This window comes from Mchenga conophoros, linkage group LG5 (genome assembly GCF_057382185.1).
Source record: "Mchenga conophoros isolate Kocher_MC1m ecotype Shallow Benthic linkage group LG5, M_conophoros_male_GT1.1, whole genome shotgun sequence".
Classification (NCBI taxonomy): domain Eukaryota; kingdom Metazoa; phylum Chordata; class Actinopteri; order Cichliformes; family Cichlidae; genus Mchenga; species Mchenga conophoros.
The window spans coordinates 4,259,132-4,285,290 of record NC_140530.1 but is presented as its reverse complement, the minus strand read 5'-3'; the positions used below and the strand labels follow the sequence as shown (position 1 = coordinate 4,285,290).

Sequence of the window (26,159 nt, the reverse complement as noted above, 5' to 3'; positions counted from 1 at the left end):
CAGGGTGTACCCTGCCTCTCGCCCTATGACAGCTGGGATAGGCTCCAGCGCCCCCCGCGACCCTGAAAAGGATAAGCGGAAGGATGGATGGATGTTTTACAGACACAGGAGCAAAGCTCATGATTCAAATGAAATATAATGGAAATGTCTTTACAGTTAATACTGATCAATTGATGATGAATGACTGTTATATGTAACATTAGTTAAAGTCTTTCATTCTATTTACATACATGTCAATGAGAAGCCTTCATGTAAGGGAACCAGTGATAACATCTAGCCATACTTTTAACAGGCGTTTTCCCAGCTGATCTTAGATAAGATACTAGTGAAGCCTGGATTCCTGAATCTTCTCAAACATGATTAATTAAATGCCCTTTACTGGCACTGTCTGGATGTATCTGACTGTCATGCTCTAGAAAAAGGGAGACTTTTGGTGACACTCTGGGTCCCCTCTAAGAGACTGCGGATGCCTCTCTTCAACTGTCAGTGCCCATGGTGACCAGTACCAGTCTGGAAATTGACACAACACGGACTCCAACACAAAATGAGAGCAAAACAAATTCTGGCTTCAGATCATATCTTGCTAGCAACAACATTAGCCAGCTAGTTGCTATGTTGAATTGTTCAATTTTCAATTCAGTTCAGTTTTATTTATACAGCACCAAATCACATCAACAATGACCCCAAGGTGCTTTATATTGTAAGGTAGACCTACAATAATACATACAGAGAAAAACTGAACAATCATATGACCCCCTATGAGCAAGCACTTTGGCTCCCATTTAACAGGAAGACACCTCCAGCAAAACCAGGCTCAGGGAGGGGCGGGGCCATCTGCCACGACCTGTTGGGGAGAGAGAAGGAAGACTGGATGAAAGACATGCTTGGGAATCGTGACCGTGAATTATCAAGGAACAAAGCAAAGAGTTAAGAATCCTCAACAAAGAAGAATTGAATCTAAGCTAAACGGACTTTTAGCCCCAAATGTGACAGCAGTGCATTCGGTGCCAGGTTTGTTATCAAAACTCATGAACTTCCCCACTGAGGGTGAAACTGCCTGTGTGGCAGCAGGGTGGAGTTTGTGGTACAGTGCAACTGTAAGACTGAAGATTTCTGTTTTGAAAGGCCAAATTCCTGTGCACCTGAGCCACCTTGGATATTTCATAGCATGGCAGCTACAGGGAAGGAATTCCTTATGACTGCTGTGATGTTGTAAACAGATGATCATTCCAGCTGTCAGAAAAGGTGTAACGTCATCTTGGAAGGGTTAAATGTTCCTCCTCTCTCCCCAACCAGTCGCAGCAGATGGCCCCGCCCCTCTCTGAGCCTGTTTCTGCTGGAGGTTTCTTCCTGTTAAACGGGAGTTTTTCCTTCCCACTGTCGCCAAAGTCCTTGCTCATAAGGGGTCATATGATTGTTGGGTTTCTCTATGTATGTGTTATTGTGAGGTCTACCTTACAATATAAAGCACCTTGTTGTGATTTGGCGCTGTACAAACAAAGTTGAATTGAATTGAATAGAATACGCATGTGACAGTATTTGTACAAATGACAACTGCCAATATAATTCTAACACCGCAGATAAACTCTATACATTTTTTATGAATCTTCCCCCTACCAAAAGCTGTAATATCAAGCTTAGAGAGACACGATAAACCTGACTGTACTCAGACAGTTGCTTATATTTTTTTATTTCATTAAATTTATATGAAACTACATAAACAAATGCGTCGAACTTAACTGGTGTATTTCTCAGCTTATCATCATGTCCTGGCACAACTTTCTACCCCTGTGTTGGTTAGCCATGTTTCCTGTTATTTCTAACCCTGACTGTGCAGCTAAAAAATGACCAGGGGCAGCAGGCTACACAGTAAGTCGTGGGTGATCGCTGCTTTCTTGGTTGTGGTGCACTGTGTCCAGACTACTGGCTGAATAGTAACATAGTTCCTTGCTGTGCCTTCTCTCAGCCTTCCATCTGCTGAGGCTGGAGCAGTCACCTCAGAGAGCAGCTGTGGTCCTTCAGGTTTGCCTCGGGGAGGGTCAGGTAGAGTGCTGGACAGTCCTAACTACTTTGATACTTAGTTATGTACTTCAGTGTTTCAATGCATGATGTGGTGTGAAATGACCATGTGTGACAACACACTGCCTTTGCAGTATGTTTTCCCCTCAGTGTGGTCTTGGTAATTAACAAAGTTCTTTTTTTGCATTTGCTGGCTTGACAAAACTGAAAACATCAGTCAGCGACCTTTCTCTGTGTAACTGATCTTCCTGCTTCGAAAGTGGCACAACCCAGAAAACTATAGCAGCATCCCACAAACAAGCATTGATATAACGCTTATATTTGTCATTAGAATAAATGTGCAGACTTTCCATTACAGTCTGCCAGTTCTGCTACAGACATGCCTTTCACAGAGCAGTCCAGGATCTTCTCCAGAGATTTACCTCAAAATCTCCAAGGAATGCCCCCTAACCGATTTATGAGGTTCATAAAGTTCTCACTTAAAGCGACACCAGTGCAGCTGCCATGCAGATCCAAGAAAAGAAACCCTTGATCTCTTACATTTACATACCACGTTACATTCTCCCTGCTGCCTCTGATCCTTGAAGTCCACTGGCAGTGTCAGTATAATGTGAGTGGGACAAAAGGTGCAGTAAACCTGTTTTTGGCAACAATAACATCCATCCATCAATTTGCAGGAGACTATTGATCAGCTGGTGGCCACGTGATAACTATTGGTCATGAGGGAAAAATCCTTTTTCCACGACTGGTTTGCAAGTGGTTACAGGAGGATGTTTGCTGTTGCTGGGTGAAACTGATTGCAGTAAAGGAATACACATTTTTCTATACTGAACAGAAAAGAAAAGATGTTCTGTAGAGACCGTCAGTGCAACTCTCCAGGTCACTGATGGGTTATTTGCTGTAACTCATTTAGTTCTACAACTGAGAGCATGATGTTCTTAGTGTGTTATTCACCTATTACAGAAAGATATGCATAGTGATTATGAGCGCAGATAAAACTGAATACAGCGTACTAAACTATATATCTGTGTAAAACACTGAAATCAAATCAACTTAGCAGATGCTGTAACTGAGAAATGTGCTTTTGCAAAAATATAACCTCATTGTTAAATTTCAAAACGTGTTTGGAAAGCGTCATCAACAGCTCCAAAGGTCAGAAAAGTTCAGGGTTTGTTTTGTCATAATATTTAATTCATTTCATTTTTATTAATGTAGTGATGAATCAGAACAAGAGGTGCCTCACACGCTTTATATTGTAAGGCAAAGACCCTAAATAACTGTATTTAACAGCTCCATGGGCAAGCTGTTGAAAATCAAGAGAGGAAATTGCGACATCCAGTGATGGTTCTAATTAACACATCCATAGAAACTATCGCTTTCTGTCACCGTGACGTTGCTATGTATAAGTGCATATTGTAACTTTTGAGACTGAACATATGATCAAACACAGCTAGAGTATCAGAGATCAGAGTGACAATGGAGAAGCTGACTTTCACTTGGGTCGTTTGTTTTACATTAGTCTGCAGCTCAATGCTGCTCTCTAGTGGAGAGAGACGGCACTGAGAAACACTGATGCAGTTAAGAAAACTCAGTAAAAGTACATTTAAACCTTTAAGCTGCATGATAGTTCTTAACAGTTGAGCATATACAGAAAATGATCTCATCCAACTCCACAGGCCAGTGCATTCCTCCTGTATAAATTGCATGAACCAAACCACCATCAGCCACTGACACTCATTTCCATGAGTATGCTCTAACCTTCACCTGGTTCAATGCATCACCACCTTTAAAAATAAAGCGCAAGTAACAGAACCAGAGTTTTTCTTTGAAAGGCTGTATCAACCCTTCTGTATTTATATTTGTCTAATAGCGCCTTTTCGTATAAATTCGGAAACTTTCATATGTAAATTTAACACTCTTCTAGCCAGAGAAATCCTAGCAGGTTAAGCAAAGTGATTATGTTGCACTGACATTTGATAACTATTAACTGAAAGAGAAGCAACCCTGTTAATGGAGATGAATGAAGACATTTTGCTAGCTGAAACAAGACTACAATGTTTTCAATAATACTGTGGAAAATTGACCATTTTTAACTATCGTACAAGCCCCAACGATGTAAATCCCATTCAGACAGCTCGACAGGTGCAAATCACACAAGAAGTCTCCCTCAGATGCCATCACAATGGTAGTTTTCAAAATACATTACCATCATGATTGTTTTATTATCAAAATGCATTACATCTCTTGCTTTTTAAATCTTCTGGAGGAGAACAATTGAAATAGTTACTACTATGATCTGTGTAAAAATAAAAGCAAACCAACAGAAGGATCTTTACAAAAACAACAGAAAAAACGCAGCGCCTGGATTTTGGAGGAACCCCAGAACAGACCCAATGATTTGCTTCCATCCATCTGACAAAAGGTGGTCACTCAGACCCTACAAACAAAGATCATGCGGTAAATTCAGTGTACGATATTTTCTCCATACAAGTCTATATCACATTTCTTTCTATACAAGTACACATAATCATACATAATGTCCTATTGTGTTTTTTAGGTCGTATCTCTTTCAGTTTAAGGTGCTGGTTAATTTTGGGTCACAACTTTTATTTTTTTCCATATGTGTCAAACATTCATGTAAAATGAGTACCCTCCTGTGTGTTAGTGAGGGGAGAGGGTGGTGAGCTGTAGTGGTGTGTGGTGGTGTCCAGTTGCACAACTGGTCCCCTCGGTCCTTGAAGTCGTCCACGCAAACGTGGCCATTTCCCCCCCACATCCGGTCCTAAATGAAAAACGTGAGGGAGCAGGCGGCCACCCTTGTCGCCTTGACATTAGTCTTAGGTCCTGCTGCGGCCGACGGGGGACCGTCGCTTTCTTCACAAGTCAGTATGTGTTGGTAATTAAAAAGGAAAAAATTCAAACAAAATACAGCATTCTGTGGAAAGGGAAGCAGCTCCAACAGGAGAGGATAGCAGCTTTTTCTTCACCTAGGTTTTAGAAACAATCCAAATGCTCCCTCGGAGATCCTCGCCCCCGATTCCCCTCAGCGTCACACGGAATGCAACGATTGGTCAGACAAGAGGAAAAAAACAAACTCTGCAGTATGAAAACCCAACAGCTTGGCTTAGAAATATAGCCCCACTAATAACCTTCTTTTTCCTGCATGAGTGTATAGATTTGGAGAACAAAAACGATGAATGCAGCCTTGTGGGGTGGAACATAACTGGATTATAAACTTATCGTAACAAATACAAACAAAACAAAACAAAACATGCAGCACCATGAATCAAAAGAGCTGTATTTCTCAAGTATAATATCAGAGCAGTCCTAAAGTGAAACCAAAACAGTCCAGTGAGGTGAAAGAACAGAAGATAACACCAAGACAGGCTGGGTCGCTGGGGGGAAATGGGCTGGTTTCATGTTTGAGAAAACGGAAGCTGGTAATTATATGGAATGATCCTAGTTTTTAGGGAGAGCTCAAACTCCCCGTCTCTCTAATGCATCTATATAACGGATGATTAACAGGTCGTCTTCCCCCCTTACCAAATTAAACAATTACTGCAGCGCAGACTCGGCCACTCGCCGAATCAAGTAACCTCGACCAAAACAAACAAGATATTTAAACTGTAACTCTTGCTTTTAGTTACATATGCATTTCTCCAACCTGGATACCACAGTGACCACAGGTGTGGTAGAACTTTGTACAGACATTTGTGTGGAAGGTTTTCATTTCTGACATTATCGAGCCTCTCGAGGAACAACAATTTCAACTTACATATGATTTCTTTGTTTTTCTCTGAACGTGTCAGCCAAATCACTTTTCCCTCTGATTCGCTAATAATGTCCAAAGTCAATGATTCATCTTTGTGCAGGATGTGCTAATTATTTTTTATTCTTCTGAAAAGAAAGAAAAGAAAAGACAGAAAATAATATGGGACAAATTCTCAAACAAGTCCTTGTTCTTCTTAGGTCTGTACATTTGCCCTCCCCAAACTCCTGATCCCTGTTGTACTGCAGCCTCAGGGGTTGAGGAGATGCACAGCTCACACACACACACACACACACACACACACACACGCGCGCGCGCACACACACACAAGGTCCTAAAAGCTTCCTGACTGTGTCCTTACTCCGGATCCCTGCAGGGAAGAGTGCTGGAACTGACTGAGGTTCGTCCCTCGCTGGGGGTAGTGTGTCGGTCCAGAGGCCGACAGCAGTCTGGGGCTAGCCTGCAGCACTGCCTGACCTGGGCTGCCTGACTTCAGGCTGCGAGGTGCCTGATGCTGACTCCCTTTGGAGGCCTGCGCACCAGAGTCTGTTTTAGTCTGCCCATGGACCCGGGATCCTGGGGCAGGAGCCCCCACCAGGCTGCTGCTGTTCAAAAGGCTGGCTTTTAAGTGGCTGCTGCTGTAGCCTCCATCCGCGCTACTGCTACCACTCTGCTGGTGAAGCGAGCCTGTCGCTGGCCTGGAGTCTGTTGAGGAAATGGGGGTGGGACTTGAGTATGAGGCTGGGGGGTGGTCCTGGGCGTGTCCTTGGTGGGAAGAGGAGAGGCGCTGGTAGACATTCTGGCCTGATGACGGGCTGTAGGAACACCGGAATGGAGAGCTGGAGGTCTGCTGGAGGAACATCGGGCTGTCAGTCTGTCTGTGGCTTTCTGTGGCCTGCACACAAATACATACATAGGCACACACTGTGTGACACTGATACATTTCTGTTCAGCTCATTTCCAGCTCTAGATGTTTAATTTGTTTTTCAGAGAAGAGGGGGGAGGGAAAAACAAAAACACAACCCCCCTTTTTATTTTAAGAGGGGAGCCACTCTTAAAATGAAGTAAGTTTTAGCAATTTTTTCCTCAAGTATGTCTCGTCTCAGGTACCATATTCATCTTTCAAGGCCGACACGCCTGAAGTGATGCTACACATGGTCAAATATCGAAACCTTGCTGACTATTACTTCTACAACGATCTCTTATCCTGTTCCACTGTTTTTCTTAAACTTTGCTGCTGTAACTTCACACTGCCCACTTTCTGCAGTGACACAACAAATTCCCTACGTGTGGGACTAATAAAGGCCATCTTATCTCTATTATCGTATCTTGTTGAAAAACATACTTCTATAGAGGGATGACTGCACCTCTAAAGAAAATGGAAGCGCTGAATTTAATAGGACAAATGAATTCAGCAGACTAATTGTTTTTGATCGTCTCCTTCATAACGGTTGGAGAACAGAATTTGAAAAAAATTCTGCCAATCACCCAAGAAGTCATTGTTGAATACTGAACTTAATTTACAAGCAACTAACGCAAAACAGGGACAGCAAGTTCAAAGTGATGTGGACCAGCTACCTGGTGAGAGTAAACAGAGGGGCTGTATCTGTGTGGACTCTTCGTGGAAGAAGCCATGGACACTGCCTGCATCTCATATCGATCTACATCTGAAAACAAAACAGGACAACCAATTTCACCACTAAGAAAAGAGCAACGTTTTAAGGAAAATTAAAGAGCATACACAGATATTTCAACAGTTATCAAAATATAAATGAATCAAATTGCTTGTGACCATTTGTTGTATTAAACTATAGATTTGTCTTTGCTTTAGAATGGCACACAGCAGGATGTAAGGGACTGCCAAAGCCAAAAGTCATTTACCAAGTACTATAAAATAAAAAAACATGCTAGCACCAGGTTTTAGCTGTTAGAGGTGCTATGGGATCATCTCCTACTGTACAAAGAAATAAAGACGCCAAAGATGACGATTACTATATTCTTTGGGTGTCCTTTAAAAAAAAAAAAAAAAGAAAACAGTCAAATGGTACCCAGCGAACAGCGAATACTAATTTTCCTTAAAATAGCCATCCCTAACATACTGCTTTATACTAGGCTGTCTATAAAGTCTAACAATATATTCTTGTTGTTGTGACGTGTCGAATGCATTCATACCAGATTCCTTCTCTATGGAGCCTTCACTCCTCTTGTAACTCCGGTCCACCTTGAAGCTTCTCAGCACTCGCTCTAGAACCCCCTGGCCTTCCCTCAGACGCTCAACAGTAGTGGGGACCATCCTTGGAAAACAGACAACTGTGAGATCTCCATTCATTTATTTATTTATCTGCTAGGCTCTGAATTATTGCAATTAACATAGCCGAACATGTACTGAAAGGCCAATTTAGTGAGTCATCTTTAAAAGGACTTCTCACCACTGGTTGTTGCTGTCCTGGCGTCTGGACTGCACTGACAAGCCCTGGTGCTCCGGAGGACTGACTTCCTCTACGTGTGGGACTGAGGTGGAGTGTGCTGAGGATGAGAAGGTGCTTTGTGGAGATGCTGGAAGCGGCATCTGCTGATGGTTATGAGGATGATGGGACTCCTTGTTGTAGTGGGAGCCAGGCTGTGTGGAAGTGCCACCCAGAGAGGAGCTGCTGCTGGCTGGCTCCGAGTCACGACCACTGCCCTGCTTCCTCTTGCGGTATTCCAGCAAAGACACCTATAGCAGCAGAGGGAAGAGGGAGTCTGTTCAAACCCTGCTGCTGAGGAACTGATGGACTCACTTATGCCAGGCTGCTCGCTCAATCACACCATTCACCAAAACTGCACTGAGTGACAGGCAGACCGCATGCACCACGCTAGAGGACTCACCTGAAAACTGTAATTACTATTAAAGAATTTTTAGAGAAACACCTTCACCAGCAGGGAGCAACGACATCTGTTGTTCTTCCATGACCAGACTTGTAGTCACGAGAGACTCAAACACAACATACTGTTGCGTTGTCAATGCAGTGTTAGTACATAAGCTTTGACAGAGGAGCAAGCAACTTTAAATGCACCACACCATGATGCAATCACGCTGAAACAATAACTACGAAAACATATCCACAGAAGGTTCGAGCACACACACACACGCACGACACATACACACACCTGCACCGTTTACAATGAGAATGAGAGTGCTCATCCCAGCTTAATGTCATCATGACACAAAAGAACAGAGGGTTATGAAAGAGGCAGGGGAGTGGCATGACCACACACGCACACATACACATCTATATATTATATATATATATATATATATATATTTATATATACACACATAGTATATATAGATATATAACTGACATGGATGGCTCTTGCCTGAATCTTTCAACCAGTTTAACATCACATGTGAGGTAAGCTACAAGGCTGTACTGTCAGAGGGACCAGATGTCAGGATGAAGTTACCACAGAGCACCAAAAGCTATCAGTTTACCTTCCCCCCCACCACAATAAGGTCTACAAATGGTCACCTATTAAAAGAGCATGAAATGTTTAAATGCCAAGCGCAGTTAATTATAAGATTTTTTTTTTATGCTTCTGTTGATTTTGACAAGAACGCAGAGATATAACAACCTTAAACGAAACTTAGGTTGAAGAGTAAACAAGTCAATGTGGCTGACTGAAGCCAGATTTAGGCTGTGGTCAGTCTTTCTAGAGCAGGTTTTAGATTTGTCCTTGCTGCTGTGTCCACAGCTGATTTAAATGGCTAAATGACCTCCTTAACATGTCTGGGAGTTCTCCAGAGGCCTGGTATTGACATAATCATTCGATTCAGGTGCGTTGACCCGGGGTGATATCTAAAACAGGCAGGACACCGGCACGCGAGGCCTGGAGTTGCTTACTCCTGTTCTATAGCATATGACTTAACCTACATAAGTGGCTAACACCCTTTATCCGTATGGATTAATTACCTTGTGCTCGTTTTCTAGTGTTTTGTTTTGCTGCAGTGCCAGCTGGTAGAAACCAATAAAATGCTGGGACTTTCTCTCTGGTCGTGATTGTTATTTTCTAACAGATGAATTCAAACACTGCAGCTGAAAAGTACTCGGAAATGCACAGGAGGAATTGATGGTATTAAACAGGCCGATCACAATAGCTGAGGGTTGTGTCACCACAACAGTTATATATCCAGGGAGGTGCACATCAAATTACAGCGTAGGATTTCAGAGGGGTTTGAGATTACAACACAACTAAGGCACAGATTTTTCGTTAAGGCAGTAAGGAAGTACATGTTACTGGCAGTCTGAGGAGCAATTGCTGCTTTACTGAACTAAGTTTTTCCAAGCAGCTTCAGAACAATTATCAATAAGATTAATGAATGTTAATCTATGCATGTGTCAGACCCTTGATCCATGCTACGCCCCTCTTCTGGTGCCACGTGATACTGTCCGTTTTCATTTTTGGGGGGGAGGGTTGCTGTGAACCACTTTGACAAATTTAGCCCCTCTTACAGTGGATGTGGATAAACCACAAGTCCCAGTTTGGAAAGAGCCATAGATGAGATGGAGCATGAGCACACCCGACACCATCATAACAATTTGTGGAATTTGTCTCTTGTGTTGAAGGCAATGGATGAACCTTACACACTTCAATGAGCTTGACTGAAATGGCAAAATAACTCTTTCTGGAAACTACAGAATCATAATTCAATGTAGGTTTTGGAGAAGGGGAGAGGGCAGAGCTGCTGGAGCATGGCGTGGGTGTTGTATGCAGATGCAAAGAAACAATATTTACATGCACACTTCTAAAGATGTAGTTGTAGGGAGAATATTCACCATATTTTGTACTGGCTTGTATTCACTTCTTACAGCTATTGCCTGGTAATCTGGCTTCCCTGTCAGCAGACTAATGGTATGCTGGTTGGCCCTCTGCCTTGGAAGAAAAGTGGAAGAGAGACTTGGCAAAGAGTGTCAAGGAGCAACGAGGAGGAGCAAGAGGAGGAAAGTAAAGGAAAAAGGAGGAAGGGTAAAATCTACAGACTGGAAATCATTTCAGATACACATAAGAGGTCAGCTTCTAAATGCCTGTGATGTTTGGTTTTGAATACCGGACACAGGGGACCAAACAGATTTAAGACAAAGTTAATGGGCAAACAGAGCACGGGGAAAAGCACATCATGAGTTCTGGCTTTTCAGTTTGTGTTTCACACAAGTTATTTGTGTCTGAGAAGAAACCCCTAAGATTTACCTGCAAAGTTACCTCAAACATCTTTTCCGTGTATCATTAAGATATGGGGAACTTGCCTTCTTTTTTTGTGGTGGATTGCTGGTGTGAGGCGGTGTGCCATTGTCAGGGTAGCCTCCTCCAAAATGGGGCTCTCCAAACGGTGACATGGACCCGGGGCCCACTTCTCCAAACAGGCCCTGGCCGCTTATCGAACCGTGGAAGGAATCTGCAGGTGAGAATCCCCCTTCTGACTGGGAGAGGCGTCGGTCGGTGGCTGTCGGGTTGCCCAGGTTTGCGTTGAGGGGAGAGCAGGTATATATGAGGTTGAACTCTGTCCTGAAGGCCTGCTCCCTGTTTTGGGGGTTTATGTCTGAAGAAGGGCATGACAGTGGGTTTAGGGAACTGGTCCCTACAGAAGATGGGCCCTGCGAATCTTGGCCTGCTCCAGATTGGGAAAAATCATCCGAGGTCATGGCAACAGGGCTCTCCATGTTGGAGGGGAGTGACAGGTCTGGGAACTGCGGCCGAGAGGCATCAAAGTCTGTCTGAAGACATGGCTGAAGGACAGGACAGGAAACGGGAAGAACAAATAAATAAACTTCATTGTTATGTCAACCGTAAAGCCATTTTCTTTATCAGTGCCATGATACGTGAGAAGAAATGTACCTCAGGGGATATGGACTCGGGACGATGGACAGGAGACGCCTCAGGGGATGATATGTTCTAGAGACAAAACAAAGTCTATTAGTGTCGAACCAAGCGTGTGTCTTTTTCTGAAGTCTTGCAATCTGTTCAAAACCAAGAGATTGAGATGTTTAGGGGTGGTGGCCATCAAACTCTTACACACAGCCCTTCTAGAGTTTGCTGCTGTGCAACAAGATTGAACTACTAAGTGAGGTAATGTGAGGTTGTTACAACAGGTCCTGACACAGATGAGTCAGCTGAGCAGAGTGCAGCTCCCTCGGACTGACAGAAAAGGAAATTTGTACATCACTAAACTCTCCTTTGTGGCCTGTTGGATTTCACTGGACTTTGATAGTAAATAAGCTCAGGCATCAGAAAACTGTGTGGATATTTATGCCCTTACTTCAAACTGCAACGGTGTGTTGCAGCGGCTGGCAGGCAGTGAGGGCATAGGTGAATAGGCCAGACCGTTGGGCAGCAGGGAGCCACAGGGAGTCTGGAGCAGTGGGTGGAGGGAGTCCTCTGGAAGTGGAGGGGTGATGGGTGATAGCGGGCGAAGCAGGTGGTCCGAGGGTGCTGGTGTTATTTCTGTAATATACTTGGAGCGACGCTTTTTAAAAGGTGCAGTGAGTTCTGTGATTTAAAAAACATGACAAAAACAACAAGAACGTTAAGTAGCCTAGGACCACAGTTACAACAGTCAAACATATTTGCAGTTACAAACAAACTTTTCATTTAGTGCCGAGTTCTGAATCATGCTTCACTGATCTGCTAGCTTTGGTGCTTTCTTAGCCAGATGGAGGTGTGGAAGCAATTACCACTGGATAGGGGGTTCGGTGTGGATCTGCTACTGGTACTTTGCTGGGAGGAGGTGGACTCTGTGCCATCCTCCACACTGGCCGAGCAGCTCTCATCCTCCACCTGTTTGATCCATCTCTGCATAAAGACGACCACAAAGGGTTTATGAAAAAAAAAGAGAAAACAGACAAGAACACACACTTGTTTTGCCACCAAATGTGAAACATCCAATCTGTGTGTGGGATACACACCCATCCATCCCAAAAACACCTTTTTCCAAGTTTACCTTTTTGTAGCAGCCGTAAGTGCCATCCATTTGGAGCGGACGAGGCCGGCGTCTCTCAGGGTTGAACGGGGAACCGAAGCGGATGTAGTGTCTGGGTGTGGTGCAGATGAGTGATGACTGAGAGAGACCTGGAAGCATGTTCAGCGTGGTGGCTAGAACTGTGGGGTCAGTGGTTATCCGCAGTGTGCGCTCAACAGGCACCTCCTGGTGGATTCTCTCTCCTCCAGGAATTTTGTCATTTAGCCATTCTGTCACCAGGTACTGAGAAGAAAATGGAAAGTTACATTTGCATAGTTCATAGAAGGTAAAGGACTTTGTACAGTGGAACCCTGATGTATGAATACCCCATTTAACGAAAAATTCAAGTTACGAAGGCACTTAACAGCAATAGTTCTGCCCGTGTTACAGCAAAATGCCCGCGTAACGAAATCCGCTGGCTCTGATTGGCTGAGCCCAGAATGCCTACAATGCCCACAAGCCTTCCGAATCACGTGACAACCCCCTTGGCTTTCGTACTTGCGCTTCGCTGTTCCACTTGAACGACGTATTGTTGTTGCAGTTAGCAATTAGCCTATCGTTTACTCAAAAGGCTTCGACTTATGAAAATTTTCGACTTACGAAAGACCCTCGGGAACGAATTAATTTCGTATGACGGGGTTCCACTGTATTACTTTTAGTATATGTAGAAAGTCTTACCTTCTTGGTCTTAGGGTACCGCAGATTGCCTCTGTTCATGCAGTTAAGGCCTTGGCCATCTCCATCTACAAGAGGACCACCCAGGCTGTTCTCCCCGTGGCTGTGTTCAGCACCGTATGCACCCTGACTTCCCTCCTCGTCCACAGCAGCACCCTGATCTGCTGATGTTGGTGTTGTTGCCCTTGCTGCTGCTGCAGCTGCTGCAGCTTGTTGGGCGAGGGCTTGGCGTTGCCGTCGGGCACGCTGGGATGAGCTTGACCGGTAGCGAGATATTCGACTCTTAGGACGAGGCTTGGATGGTTTTATGGGTTTAGGGGGAGCAACAGGGGCAGGCAGGATGGGGAGGGAGGGTTTTTCTTCAATAGATGGTGCTTCCTGCAACATAAATGCAATGATTAAACTGGTTCAATATAGAACACAAAAGAAATTAGAAATCTAAAATTTTTCTTCGTGACTGACCACAACATAGGTGGTGCGTCGCGTGCTGATCCCAACTCCAGCGTGCTGGGGGATGGAGGAGTTCCCTGTAGGGTTTCCTGCCCCATCCTCAGTTTCTAAACCCTCCTCCTTGACTTCAGCTCCTCCTATTCTTCTCCTCCTCCTTTCGAGGATGTTAAGAGACTATGTGGACAGGCAGACATGTAAGTCAGTGTTATGTGAATTACCGAGAGTGGACAACTTAAATCATGAAATGCAATGTGACTTACTTTTTTATTGGAGATGACCCCATTTTCATCAACTTCTCCTTCGTCCCCCTCTTCCACCTTAACTTCATCTGTCAGTCTCTCCTAATTGCACAGACAAGCATCACATGAGGTAATGACCTTACCTGACAAGCAACAAATTGAATCATGTAACGACTTCTAAAAAACCGCAAGCCTGCACTTTACAAAAATGTATTGAAGCAGTGTTTATTGATGTGGCGATTTTTAATCTAAAGCTAATGTAGAACTCTTATTGCTACCTAACCTCAACGCTGAACACAATTATTTGGAAAATCAAATCTAACCACGCGCACACACACACCTCTGTGTCACTGGTCCCCTGTAGATCGCTGGTGTCCTGTTGCTGCTGCTCCAGCATCTGGTTTCCATCAGCAGCTAGACTGCCCTCCAGCTCTTTCCTTCGTGCTTTTCTCCTTCGTGTCTCAGCACCAATCAAAGGGGAAGGAGGCGGCAGGGAAGGGGGACTCACCAAGTTATCCCTAGGGCTCAGGTTGTGCTTCTGCACTGGGCAGTTTTGGTTGCTTTTATGGCAGGCACAGTCCACTTTGTAATTACTGTTATTTTGTTAAAAAAACAAACAAAAAAACCCAATAAGAAAACAGAAACTGCTGATTAAAAGAAAGGAGAACGTCAGAGAGGACAGCAACTGACCAGCTATTGAACTCGTAGTCAAATCCAATGGTGACCTCAGAGTCTTTTGTGATTTGCCTGACAGCATAGATGCACAGATGGATCATGCCCTCAGCGATCATATGCCGGACCTGTGGTAGAAAGCAAGCTTATGGGTTGTTTTAGCTGCAAGAATTAAATGAAAACGTCAAACATTGCTAACTAGCAAGCATTTAGATTTATTTTTCAAAATGCTTAACAGCTGACCTCGGCATTGGGTGTACAAGACCTCCTGATGAAGCGGGCGTCATTTCCAAAAGTCCTGGCATCAACGCACATCTCTACATCATTAAATTTTGAGTAGAACAGCACGAACGGGTATGGTCTAGAAAGAAAAATAGAGTGAAAAGCTGTTCACAGGTGAAACAATGTATTTAGACAAAATTCCGATTACATATTTTGTAGTTTAGTAGCTCATTAACAATTACTTTTTGAAGAAGTGCCCATTGACTTCAAATTGTTGTTTGAGCATGACCTTTCCCCGGTATTCAATAATGAGTGTGTCCGGCTCCAGGTTCTTTGCTGCTCGGAGTATCTTCCTGTGTTTCTGCACCCGTGTTACTCGGCCAAGCTGGAGCTATAAAGTTATTTTTTAAAGAGACAGGCAAACATTAAAAATATTATACTTTTTCCTTATCTTCTTTCATAAGTAAATAGGGTATAAAGTAAAAACTATAAACCAAAATCTTGGACTCTTGGACACAGACTGCACTCAGTGTCTGAAATCCGGAAAAGCGAAGGAGCAGAAAAATTGCCTGAAACAGAGAGGGGTTGGCCTTAATCTCAGAGAGTGGCTCCTGTTCAATCCTTTTCCTTGCAAGAAACAGCCAATCAGAATAAAGTTTCCTGGAAGGGGGGAAGAACTAAAATGGGCTATTAGATAGCGGATGAAGTGAAAGACTGCACAGAGGGTCAGTATAACAAAGGATAATTTTTAACTGTCAATCAGAAAAGATAACAGAGGATAAAATTAATATCACTGGGTTCTTCGAAAACAGAATTGCGATTGGATCTTAGCAAGCAGCCAGCAGTAGGGATGGGAATCGAGAACTGGTTTTTGTAGAGAACCAGTTCCCAGTCGTCCAATTCCTTGGAATCGTTAGTTTGGTTATGGGTTCTTGCACTCTTGCTACGATCAGCTGATTTCAGTTTGTGTGTCACAGGAGGAAAATAGTGGTGCAGTCTACAGCGTGGATGTGGATATTACTTTCATGACATAAAAAGGATGAGAGCACATTGGTTAAGTGGAGACTGCTACACTAGAATGACCGTGGCAAATGCTTTAAAGTCTCTTTGTTGTGGTTTTCATCTTTGCTTTGTGTCCATACCTAACTACTAAGAGAAAGATCCTGTGTCCTCATTAGGATAGGGATTTGTGTTGGTGTGTGGGGCTGTAGCCTCAGGTTTATATTGTTAATTGTAATTATGAGACAGTGTCTTTGAGGTCATTTTACAGAGTAAGATGAAACTAACGTGAGTAGTATATCGAATGTCTTTCTCCTGGGTGTAATTAAGAAACGTACTGCATTACTTTTAAGAAAGTATTCTGTGAAATAACTTTTTAACTTTACTTTTTGAGTAACAGCCCCAACACTGATCACAACAAAGATGGGAAAAACATCCCACATGCACAAACATTTGACCACACAGCATGTAATTAATTTGCATGAATCGAATCCATAAGTGATATTGATAATGGAATCAGAATCGCTCAATTCTTATTAATTCTCATCCCTAGCCAGCAGATTCCATTAAAACCAGTAATGGAGACATAATGGCACAACTAAGTCACTTATCATACCGACTGGGATGTTCTTCAACATTTTTTTAAAATCTATCCATACAAAGTTTTATTTGTAGGACTGACCTGCATCTGTGAGCCCAAAACCGTATTGTTACAGGTCAGCTCAGTGCGGTTGATGGTGTCCATAGAATCCATTGAGGCATGTATCTGTGTGGTTGAAGCAGGTGTCGTGGCACCACTTTCGCTCTTTGAGATGGTGGTACTGGCTGATCGGTGAAGCTGGAGCAGTGTCTGCACATCTGCGCTGTACTGGTTGGCAAGAGCCTCCTCATACTGGTCTGTCCACTGGCGGATCCTGCTCTCCCATCCCTCTTCTGTGTTCTCATCCAACACACTAGCCTCTGTGGTAGAGTTCTGTACAAAAGTCATGATCAAGAGAACTGTCTAAGAGTCTATGTGAGATGCACAGAGAGGATTTTTTTTTTCCTTAATGGGCTCTGTTGTCTAGAACTGTCTAATGTTACCTTCATCCTCATAGACTTCCTAGAACCCTCTCTGAAAGCCTAAAAGAAAGAAAAATAAACCAATTTAAAGAAATGGAGATTTTATCATAAAAACTGAGCTGGGGTCAATATATCAGTACAAGAAAAGCAGCACAAGAGAAAAAAAACAAAACAAACTCCATTGTGGATCTTACACAATGTAATCTTATGAGGCAGAGAGGGTTTGTGTGTCCATGCATGTATTGTGTGCATAAAAGATGATTTTCTTAGATGAAACATTAAAATACAATAAGAATAGCTGAATCTGCCCCACCTGCTAGCATTGCATTCAGTTAATATACTCCCAATTTCAAGAACAACCAACAATCAGTTGAAGTTTATAGGACAGGACTGGCATCGGGAACCACAAAAGTAATGTAATGAGCCTGTGGGAAGAGCTGTGTGCTAGCTAGTTAGCATCAAATTAACTAAAATTGTAAACGAAGAATGAAGAAATTTTAATATACTTTAACTGATTCAATTAAATCTTATTTATATAGCACCAAACCACAGTCACCTCAAGGTACTTAATATTGTAAGATGCAGGGCGTGCAATGACAAGATGAAGCCATGTAGAAATAATAACAGGCACCTGTGTGTGGGAAACTGTATTTTCTCATACTCTGCTTTACTCACTTTAATCTTCTTGGCCTTCTGTGTTCCACGGGCCTTCTCTGTGCTCTTCTTCCTCTTTTTGGATTTGCTCCTTTTGACTCTGTTGACAGTGAGTTTGATGCTGGTTGGTGTGTGCTGGGTGGCAGTATAGGAGATGGTGGAGGGTGACACCTCTTCATCACCACTCTCGGTTGCGCTACTCTCTCCAGCTACAAAAAAAGAGCAAATAAACAGGTGTTGATAAACCGCCTTCTCTGAGATGAAAACTGTAGTTTATGAAGTGAACTGTGATACCTGAGACATTTTCTGTTTTTTTCCTGTGTTGGCCTTTTACTCCTTTCCTTCTGTCCAGTCCCCTGTGATACAAAGGCAACAAAACAAATCAGACAAAAAAAATTAAAGGGGGCGATGTCATAAAGGCTTTTACCGCATGTTGTATTATTGTCACAGCCTGAATTTTAATAAAAAATAATTTTCTCTTATTTCCATTAAACAGGTTAAGTGCTACACACTTGTACCAGTTACAGCAGTTGGAACCTATGTTCCAGCATTCAGACAAGAAGGGCTTTTACACGTCTCACCTGCAGTTGTCGCATTTGATGAGCAGGCCGTCCGGCGTCAGGTTGCAGTGACACCAGGAGGCCCCATCCTCCTCTGAGGAGCTGTCGCTGTCGGCCGAGTTGTCCTCAGCAGTATCGTGATAGTGAGAGCTGCGTACCACGCCGTTGAGATCCATACGGGGAATGATGGTTTGAGAGAGCGGGGAGGCGGGTGGGGTTGGGGGAGGGGGCGCGCCATAGTTGTGATCCTGACAACACACAACGGAAGACTGTTGCATCTTCAAACAACGGGTGTTCAGGCAAAAAAGGGAAACGGAAAATGGAGACGAATGAAAATGAGGGCAAAAAAAAAAAAAAAAAACCAAGTATGTGAAACAGTTCAGTTGTTAATACCAGAAGTAGTGTGTGGTTACCAAAGACTAATAGCAGGACTCATATTTATACATCTAAACTACAAACATCACCAGTTCTTAGTTTTACTCTTATTGTGAAATCATAACAGAAGACACTTGAAAAGATTAGGAAAAAGGAAAGATCAGATAGATTAAACTGGGTCATTTTAAGCCACTAAAACATTCACAATTGTACACAAGTACTCCCATTATGAAAAGTAATACTTCAATAAGACATGCTATGATTAGAGCTGATGATTAGGGAAGAGTCGTATGAACTCACAGCATATGGTAGCCCCCGATACCCATGACTCTGTGCGCTCCCACAGCTGTGGTTGTTGTAGTTTTTCTCATTCACTGCAGGGCTTGCTTCAACTGACTCAGGGCTGGAAAAAATAACAATATATATATATTTAAAACATTGTAAGCGACACATAGATAATGCTGTAGACATCTCCCCACTTTGCCTTTTTTTACCAATGTTACACAAGCATCTGTTTTAATAAAGATCAGTCACTAGATGGCACCAAGATCCTTCACTCGCTGCCCTGCCTGGAAGAGCAGCAATTTAGGAAATGGAATGTGGGCCGCCATTATGTTATGCAACTCCCTCGCCCTTTAGTTAAGGTCTAACCAGACCAGGAACAACCTTTCCTACTCTTGCCTCGTACTCCAATACTGAAGCTAACATCAAGGTTAAAAAAAAAAATAATAATAAATAACCACTGTGTGTGTAGTATGTCTTTTTTTTTCTTTTTTTTTAAACTCCCCTGCCTGAGCTTTGCAGGAAACTGAAGGGGGCCATGAACAGGGTTGGATGGGAAAGGGTCCAACTGCATTCCAAATAACCTCAGTCACGTAGGCAGATTTACCTTCAAAGAAGTGGCAACTGTGCTCACTTGATCTGTCTGTATACATTTTTTCAGATGCTATTCAATAGTTCGGGCATGGAGAAGAACAACATACATCTAGCTGCTTAATAAGAGGTGGAAGATAAGAACCTGTGACACAGGGAGAATAATTCAACTCTTGGATATTGGCTGTTCTTTTTGTCTGTGTAACAGACAGTGGTTGTCTCAAGTCAACTTAAAACAACCTTGAAAATTCATGTCAAAATGTCACATCTGGTATTTTTTTTCAATGTCTATCAAAATACAGACTTCATGTAACATCATGTTACAGTTTTATGTTCAAAGTACAAAGCAGTCCCCTTAGAAATTATTTCAAAATAACACATTTGATTATGCATTGTGTAAGCGCTTCTTGAATTCATCTTAGAGGGCACTGGGGGTGCAGCAGTGTTAGCATCATATTCATACTTTGTTAGAAACAAATAATCACATTTTCCAAACACAGGAAATGCCCTTCAAACAGAAAGAAAATGTTCTGCTTTATGATGACTACTGCCATTGCTTTCAGCATTTCTTTTGCCCTGAGCACTCAAGCTACTTTACTCTTTTGCCCTTGGTCAGATCTTTGCAATCTTAAATTCCCTGTTCAACCACATTAACGCTTATGTTTAACAAATAATGAGCAGCTAGAGCATTATATAGTTCCACATAAACGCACATTTTCCAGACATCTCTGGATATGGTTGAAAACTTATCTGACTCCTTGTTGTGCAGTACAGTAGCAATACATGTAGATAATCAGGTTAAACAGGAAGTTTGTTTTCCTGGCACTCTTGTTCTATTTAAGCCATGTTACATCCGCATATGAGTATAAGGAGGTTGGGAAACATTTTATCAGTAGAGCTGATGATCTTAACAACAAAACCCAGCTCTTACAGAACATTTCTTGCAAGTCACACCTTGCTGAAACTGACTACGTACTCTGATCCAGCAGCCATATCTGAATAAGACGTTTCAGGTGTGGTGACTCCCAGAGCGATTACTATGCTCATGACGTCCAGCACAGCGACGCGTGGGAGGGGGGGAAGAGGGGGGAGGAAGGGGAGGGGAAGGGGGGGGACAGGATGGGATAGGGGAAGGAGGAGAGGTGAAGCGAGGAATCACAGGGTCCCAATTACAGCAACAGACCACTCCAGAGGTGGGGTGCCGCCGAGCCGTAGCCCACGGCTCACGGTCATGGGGGACCTGAGAAGAATGGGTACAAGACAGACATGCCATCAGTTACATACAGATCCATTGCCTGAATACAGACAATCAACGAATGGCTCAAAATAAGCAATGCATCTTGGAATGAACTGCATATTCAATCATAGACATGTTATCTTCTATAGACAGCTTTGTGTGTCTAATATTATAAAACAGGAAGTATTATTGTGATTTAAATGTAATATCAGGAATGGCACAGATATAAAACGGTTCCAGTAAGGCATCAAATGCCAACCTTTTTGCCCCATTTCCTGAAAATCTTGGACTCAAGAACAATTTACTCACATTTCATATCCATTTCACTTTTTTGCAAACTGTCATCCAACAACTATTCATCCATACCTATTGCCTGACATTTCAACTGCAGTATTTATCATTTACATTTAGTCAAATCCTTTAAAAATGAAAAGTCAAATGGTTTACTCTTTATGTTTAGAGCATAATTAACTGCTAACTGTATTTACAGCTAATAATTTTCAAATGTCTTACAAAACATAACTGTTTGCTAAACATAGTATTTTTTCTGTTATGTTTAGCTAACATTTCTGCTCATTTATCCTTATTGTTAGCTAGTTGCAACTTCTCGTGTAGGCCTTTAACAAAAAGGTTTCACTTGTTACCAGTACCAAGTAAGGTATTTTTGTATTTGTTTGTGTATTTCTACAGGTTTTTCATGACACCTAGCAGTTAATTTATACTTCCTGTTCTTACTTTTGTTTATTTAAGTGTTTCATTGGGGAGTGGACCGTCAGTTACTTCCCACGAAAGCAACCCTGACTCCCACCCACGAAGGTACTTGTACCCTTGGTTGCAAATCACTGCAGTAAACCAAAGGGAAAGTGTGTGCAATGCCAGGAACCTGGACACACAGCTAAATTGAATGCAGCTGTTAATCATTTTCATATTTAGTGTGGTTTTCCTGTTATGGAATCAGAGTGTCAGCATTGAAAAAAGGCTACAGACTTATGTTTAGTGAAACGCTGACTCTATACCTACTCAAACAACTTTCCTTGTCACAGCTGTTTGATTAAACAATGAATAAGTTACTGAGTTGCCTCCAACATTTTTTTTTCCAACAGCTTTCCAAAGGTCAACATTTATGGTGAAGTCCATATTTCTGATTAGACACAAAAAGATGACCACTAACTGAATGTACATTCCCTAATGAAAAAGACAGGGCTTGTTTATAAGGGCACTTTACCATATATAAACATTAATATATAAACAACTACCAGAGTTTACAACAGGTTACTGCCTTGACTGAAAACTGACAGTGTTGTCAGGTTGTCACGACCACATAACCTAAACATTAAACAGGAAACCCACTGTTGCACAAATAACGAAGAACCAAATTTGCTGAGTCATCTTGACAATAAAGGCTTCATGTAGTCGAAGAGAGCATTTATCTGCCTGCGTCTACAATGATAACTTGATAAGGACATTGTGTGATGGGCCCATCTCTTATCCATACGGAGGTGTTTAACATGGAGGAGGGAGGTGAGACTATTCAAAGAGCAGAAAAAACAACCAGGGGATTTACAGCTCTGCTTACACTCCCATCAGGATGCAGTAATGGAGAAACCAATAGGAGGCGCTTTTTTGCTCAGACAGCTGTAGAGGTGAGTCATTCAAGATGAGGCCCATCCCTCTTGTCATGTGACCACACTTAGCTGAAACACTGACCCACACTGTATCTTGTTCTCCTGCTTGCGCTCGCTCAACGACCCTGACAGAAGCGGAGCTAAAGGCAAGATCTGCAGAAAGAGGAACACGTCTTCCTGTGCGCTGTTCACACGACAATGAGAGGATTTGGCTCTCACCAAGGTCATCCCCTGGTCAAACAAGCAAATAGATACATTAGCTTATAAAACCCCATAGTGATAAGATCCATTGCAACAAGAGTAAGCCCGACACTCAAACAGGCTGCTTTAATAGCAGGCATCCATGTTAATTAAGAACAACAGGATGCATGACATTTCTAGAGTGGTCCCTTGGCTACAGCGAGTGCTGCCCTTGTGCCCCAGCCCCAAGACAACTACAGAAAGATTGGGAGCTTCCAATAATGTCAAGGTCAGCTCACTGTCAAAAAGAATGTCAGCACCATAGAGCTGAAAATGCACATGTGCCTATGCACATGGGAAGGTGACAAGAAGAAAACAGCTCCCATGCCTCTATCAGATAAGGACACAAGACACATACACACAAAAATATTTCGCTCTTTCAGGAACTGCTCTTTAAGCATGACTTACTGGATACATGAAAACAAACAACAAGCACAGACAGACAACGACTAACTGAAGTTTGCCTCAGATTTAGATATTTAGAAGATGGCATGTAGTAGAGCACCTCATTCAGGGGCTCTTTAAGCTGCTGGCGATCCCTGTGGAAGATCACTGCCTCAGAAATAGACACCTTGGGCCTACCCAACTCAAAGTCTCACTACTTGGGATCCTTCCAAAAGAACCAGACGGGGTGCTAGGGAGGTAAATTCCATACGAAGAAGGAAAGCCTTTCTTTACCTCGCTTCTCCTCCCTAACACCACCCTCTCTCCCTTGTTCATTCCTCCAGCCATGAATACTGGGCTCAAATTACCAAAAGGCTCAAAGTCTTTTCACTTCAGTAGAACAGAGGCCATTTCGGAGACAAGTCCAAAGGGGAGGAACATGCACACAAAATGAACAGCTCATAAGGAGACACAAACGTCACTTAAATCTCTCTCATAATGCCAGACGAGTCTTTGTATATTGTACAAATACCTGGTTTAAATAGTGAGCACATTTCATATAGTGACGAGCATGCATATATATTATTAAAATATGACAAATTAACATCAGAAAAATGAATGAACTGCGTCTGAATAGTGCATAACACAATGCGCCACACTATGAATGATGTACGCTGCTCACGCACTGCACTAAAAGATAAACTCTAAAATAACAAAACAACATCATCCAGCTATTTTCTTATCTGAAGTGGGTCACGGGAGCACCAGCAAGGAATCCCAGATCTCCCTCTCGTCAGCTACCTCCACCAGCTTAACCAGGGAAATGCCAAGCCTTTCCCAGGCCAGCTCATAGACATACCATATTTTCCACAATGTAAGTCGCACTTAACTTTAAATTTCTCCAAAATTGACAGTACACCTTATAATCCAGTGCAGCTTATGTATGATTTCTGGTTGTGCTTACTGACCTCGAACCGATTTTATGAGGTACACGGCGCTCAAAAATCTGTCAAAAATGTTTTAGTATGACTTTAGTAAGTTATGAAGCTGCACCGCTTGATGGATTATTGGAGCATTACGGCTACCGTAGTCAGGCGCCTGGCGGAGTAATCCAGGTCCTCCGTCCGCTTCAGGCCCCAAAGTCAAACGAACACTGCAGCATCACTGAGAGTTAAAAACTAAAAATTTTCACCTTTAATAAAATTATCAGTGTTGCTGCTTTACCAGGTGTAACAATTAAGTTTAACATCCAGGCATCCATGAAAACAGAAGTCAGCAGGAAGTTAGCTCGCTAGTTTCCACCTAAAAACATGATATAGCATGTTCTGACTGAGAGATTTCTGAAAAAATTAAACATACAGCTCTGCTATCACTTCCAACATAAATGAAGACAGAAAACTAAACAGCAGTGACGTTTGTAGGGTTACTGAAGTTGGGCTAGCTGGTATATAATGCTGTGCTATGTGATCGCTAGCGACACAGCTATGTTAGCATAACATAAACACAGTGAAGCTGGAGGGATGAACGCTGACTTTTTTTTTTTACTTAATAAAAGTTAACGTGAGGGCTCCTGATGCTGTAAATGGACCAAACTTCAGGAGAACAACAGAGATAATCCATCCACATTACGAGGTTATTCATTAATATACTGCAACAACAAGGGATTGGAGCAGCTGCGAGAGATTTCAATATTAATGAATCAATGGTACGGAAGTTAAGCAAAAAGAGTAAGCTGAGTAAAGTTTGATCCGATTTTGTTTCGCTTAATGCGCCTTATAATTCAGTGCGCCTTATGTATGAAAACAGACCCGCTCATCGACAGTGCGCCTTATAATCCGGTGCGCCTTATGGTCCTAAAATACTGTAATATTCCCAGCACGTCCCAGATCAACGCCAGAGCCTCGACCTGGTAGGACATGCCAGGCTGGAACAGCTTACCCTGGAGGCAACAGCCATCTTCTTTTCGATGTTGAGGAGTACCGGCTCTACTCTGAACCCCTCCAGAATGACTAAACTTGTCATCCTATTGCCAGGCCAGAGCTCATCCACCTTTCGGATAAAGCTCATTTATGCTACCGGTATCCGTGATCTCATTCTAATAATAATAATAATAATAATAATAAAAAAGTGGATTTATATAGCGCTTTTCAAGGCTAGTTTCAAGGCACCCAAAGCGCTTTACAATGCCACTATTCATTCACTCTCACATTCACACACGGGTGGAGGTAAGCTACGGTAATAGTGTTAATAATAAGATCAGGCCTAGAGTAACAGATGTTTGGCATTTCTCAACAACAAGACGCCATCTGGTGGCAGATAGATGCATAACATTTAGGCCATATATGCACACACAATCTAACATGGTGCTTCACAAATAACAACAGAATGGCAAATTTAATCTTAGTCCAGATCATTTCCTCTACTGCAGCACTATTAACCAAGTCTTTATGTAACCAAATTATAACGACCTTACATGGTGGACCATATTAATTTGGCAAATAAACGAACAAAAAAAAAAACATTGTTCTAAAGAAATGTACAGATTAAGTCAATAAAAACTACAAAACGACAGGAAGTCCAGATTTGGTTTACCACATCGAACGAGTAACAAAAAACTATGGTGAATGTTCAAAAGTTTAGCATCATACCTGCTGCTGGTAAGCATTACACCAACATTTTCAATCCCAATACAGATAATGTGTCCTTGAGGAATACGGCTTTGTTTTAGATGGTGCAACTAGCCAACTTCACAAACTGCCCTTGGTAATCTATGCCAGAAATGCTACTCAGATAAATTTTTATTCTCGTTTTTTCAATGTACAATGGCAGTGACCAGTTCAATACCACCAACCAGGACAATGAGCTGTACATCTCCACAACATTCGAGAAGGCTAGAGTACCAACCTTCCTTCTAAAAATGATCCAGTAATGTGGTTGACTAGAACTATACAACATTTGAGTAGCATTTAAGAACGAGTTATAAAATCCTTCACCTCCAAGCCTTAGAATAGGACTGCAATATCACTTCTGCATTAAGGTAATGCTGATATTACCATGTGAGAAAGGCACAGCACTGGAATAAATGCAATTAAGTCAACTGAACAAACTCT

General features: G+C 42.5%; 1 protein-coding gene across 4 annotated transcripts; it reads right to left on the bottom strand.

Moving 5' to 3' along the window:
- Window positions 1–4,186: 4,186 nt before the first annotated feature.
- On the bottom strand, window positions 4,187–20,661 carry setd5 (SET domain containing 5). 4 transcript variants are annotated; one of them, XM_085272849.1, is made up of 24 exons: window positions 20,540–20,661; window positions 18,991–19,093; window positions 18,337–18,593; window positions 18,050–18,111; window positions 17,777–17,964; window positions 17,123–17,161; window positions 16,722–17,012; window positions 15,283–15,431; window positions 15,062–15,179; window positions 14,837–14,946; window positions 14,487–14,739; window positions 14,168–14,248; window positions 13,920–14,081; window positions 13,461–13,835; window positions 12,765–13,025; window positions 12,499–12,616; window positions 12,084–12,313; window positions 11,663–11,719; window positions 11,074–11,553; window positions 10,606–10,698; window positions 8,218–8,504; window positions 7,961–8,082; window positions 7,367–7,455; window positions 4,187–6,683 (listed from the first exon to the last, which is right to left on the bottom strand). In XM_085272849.1, the coding sequence occupies exons 1-24, from the start codon at window positions 20,608–20,610 to the stop codon at window positions 6,123–6,125; spliced, it is 4,557 nt and encodes a 1,518-aa protein (XP_085128975.1). In that variant the 5' UTR covers window positions 20,611–20,661; the 3' UTR covers window positions 4,187–6,122. The 4 variants fall into 4 exon arrangements, with proteins under 4 accessions (XP_085128975.1, XP_085128976.1, XP_085128977.1 ...); XM_085272850.1 differs by having other exon boundaries at window positions 18,337–18,563; XM_085272851.1 differs by lacking the exon at window positions 10,606–10,698.
- Window positions 20,662–26,159: the final 5,498 nt, after the last annotated feature.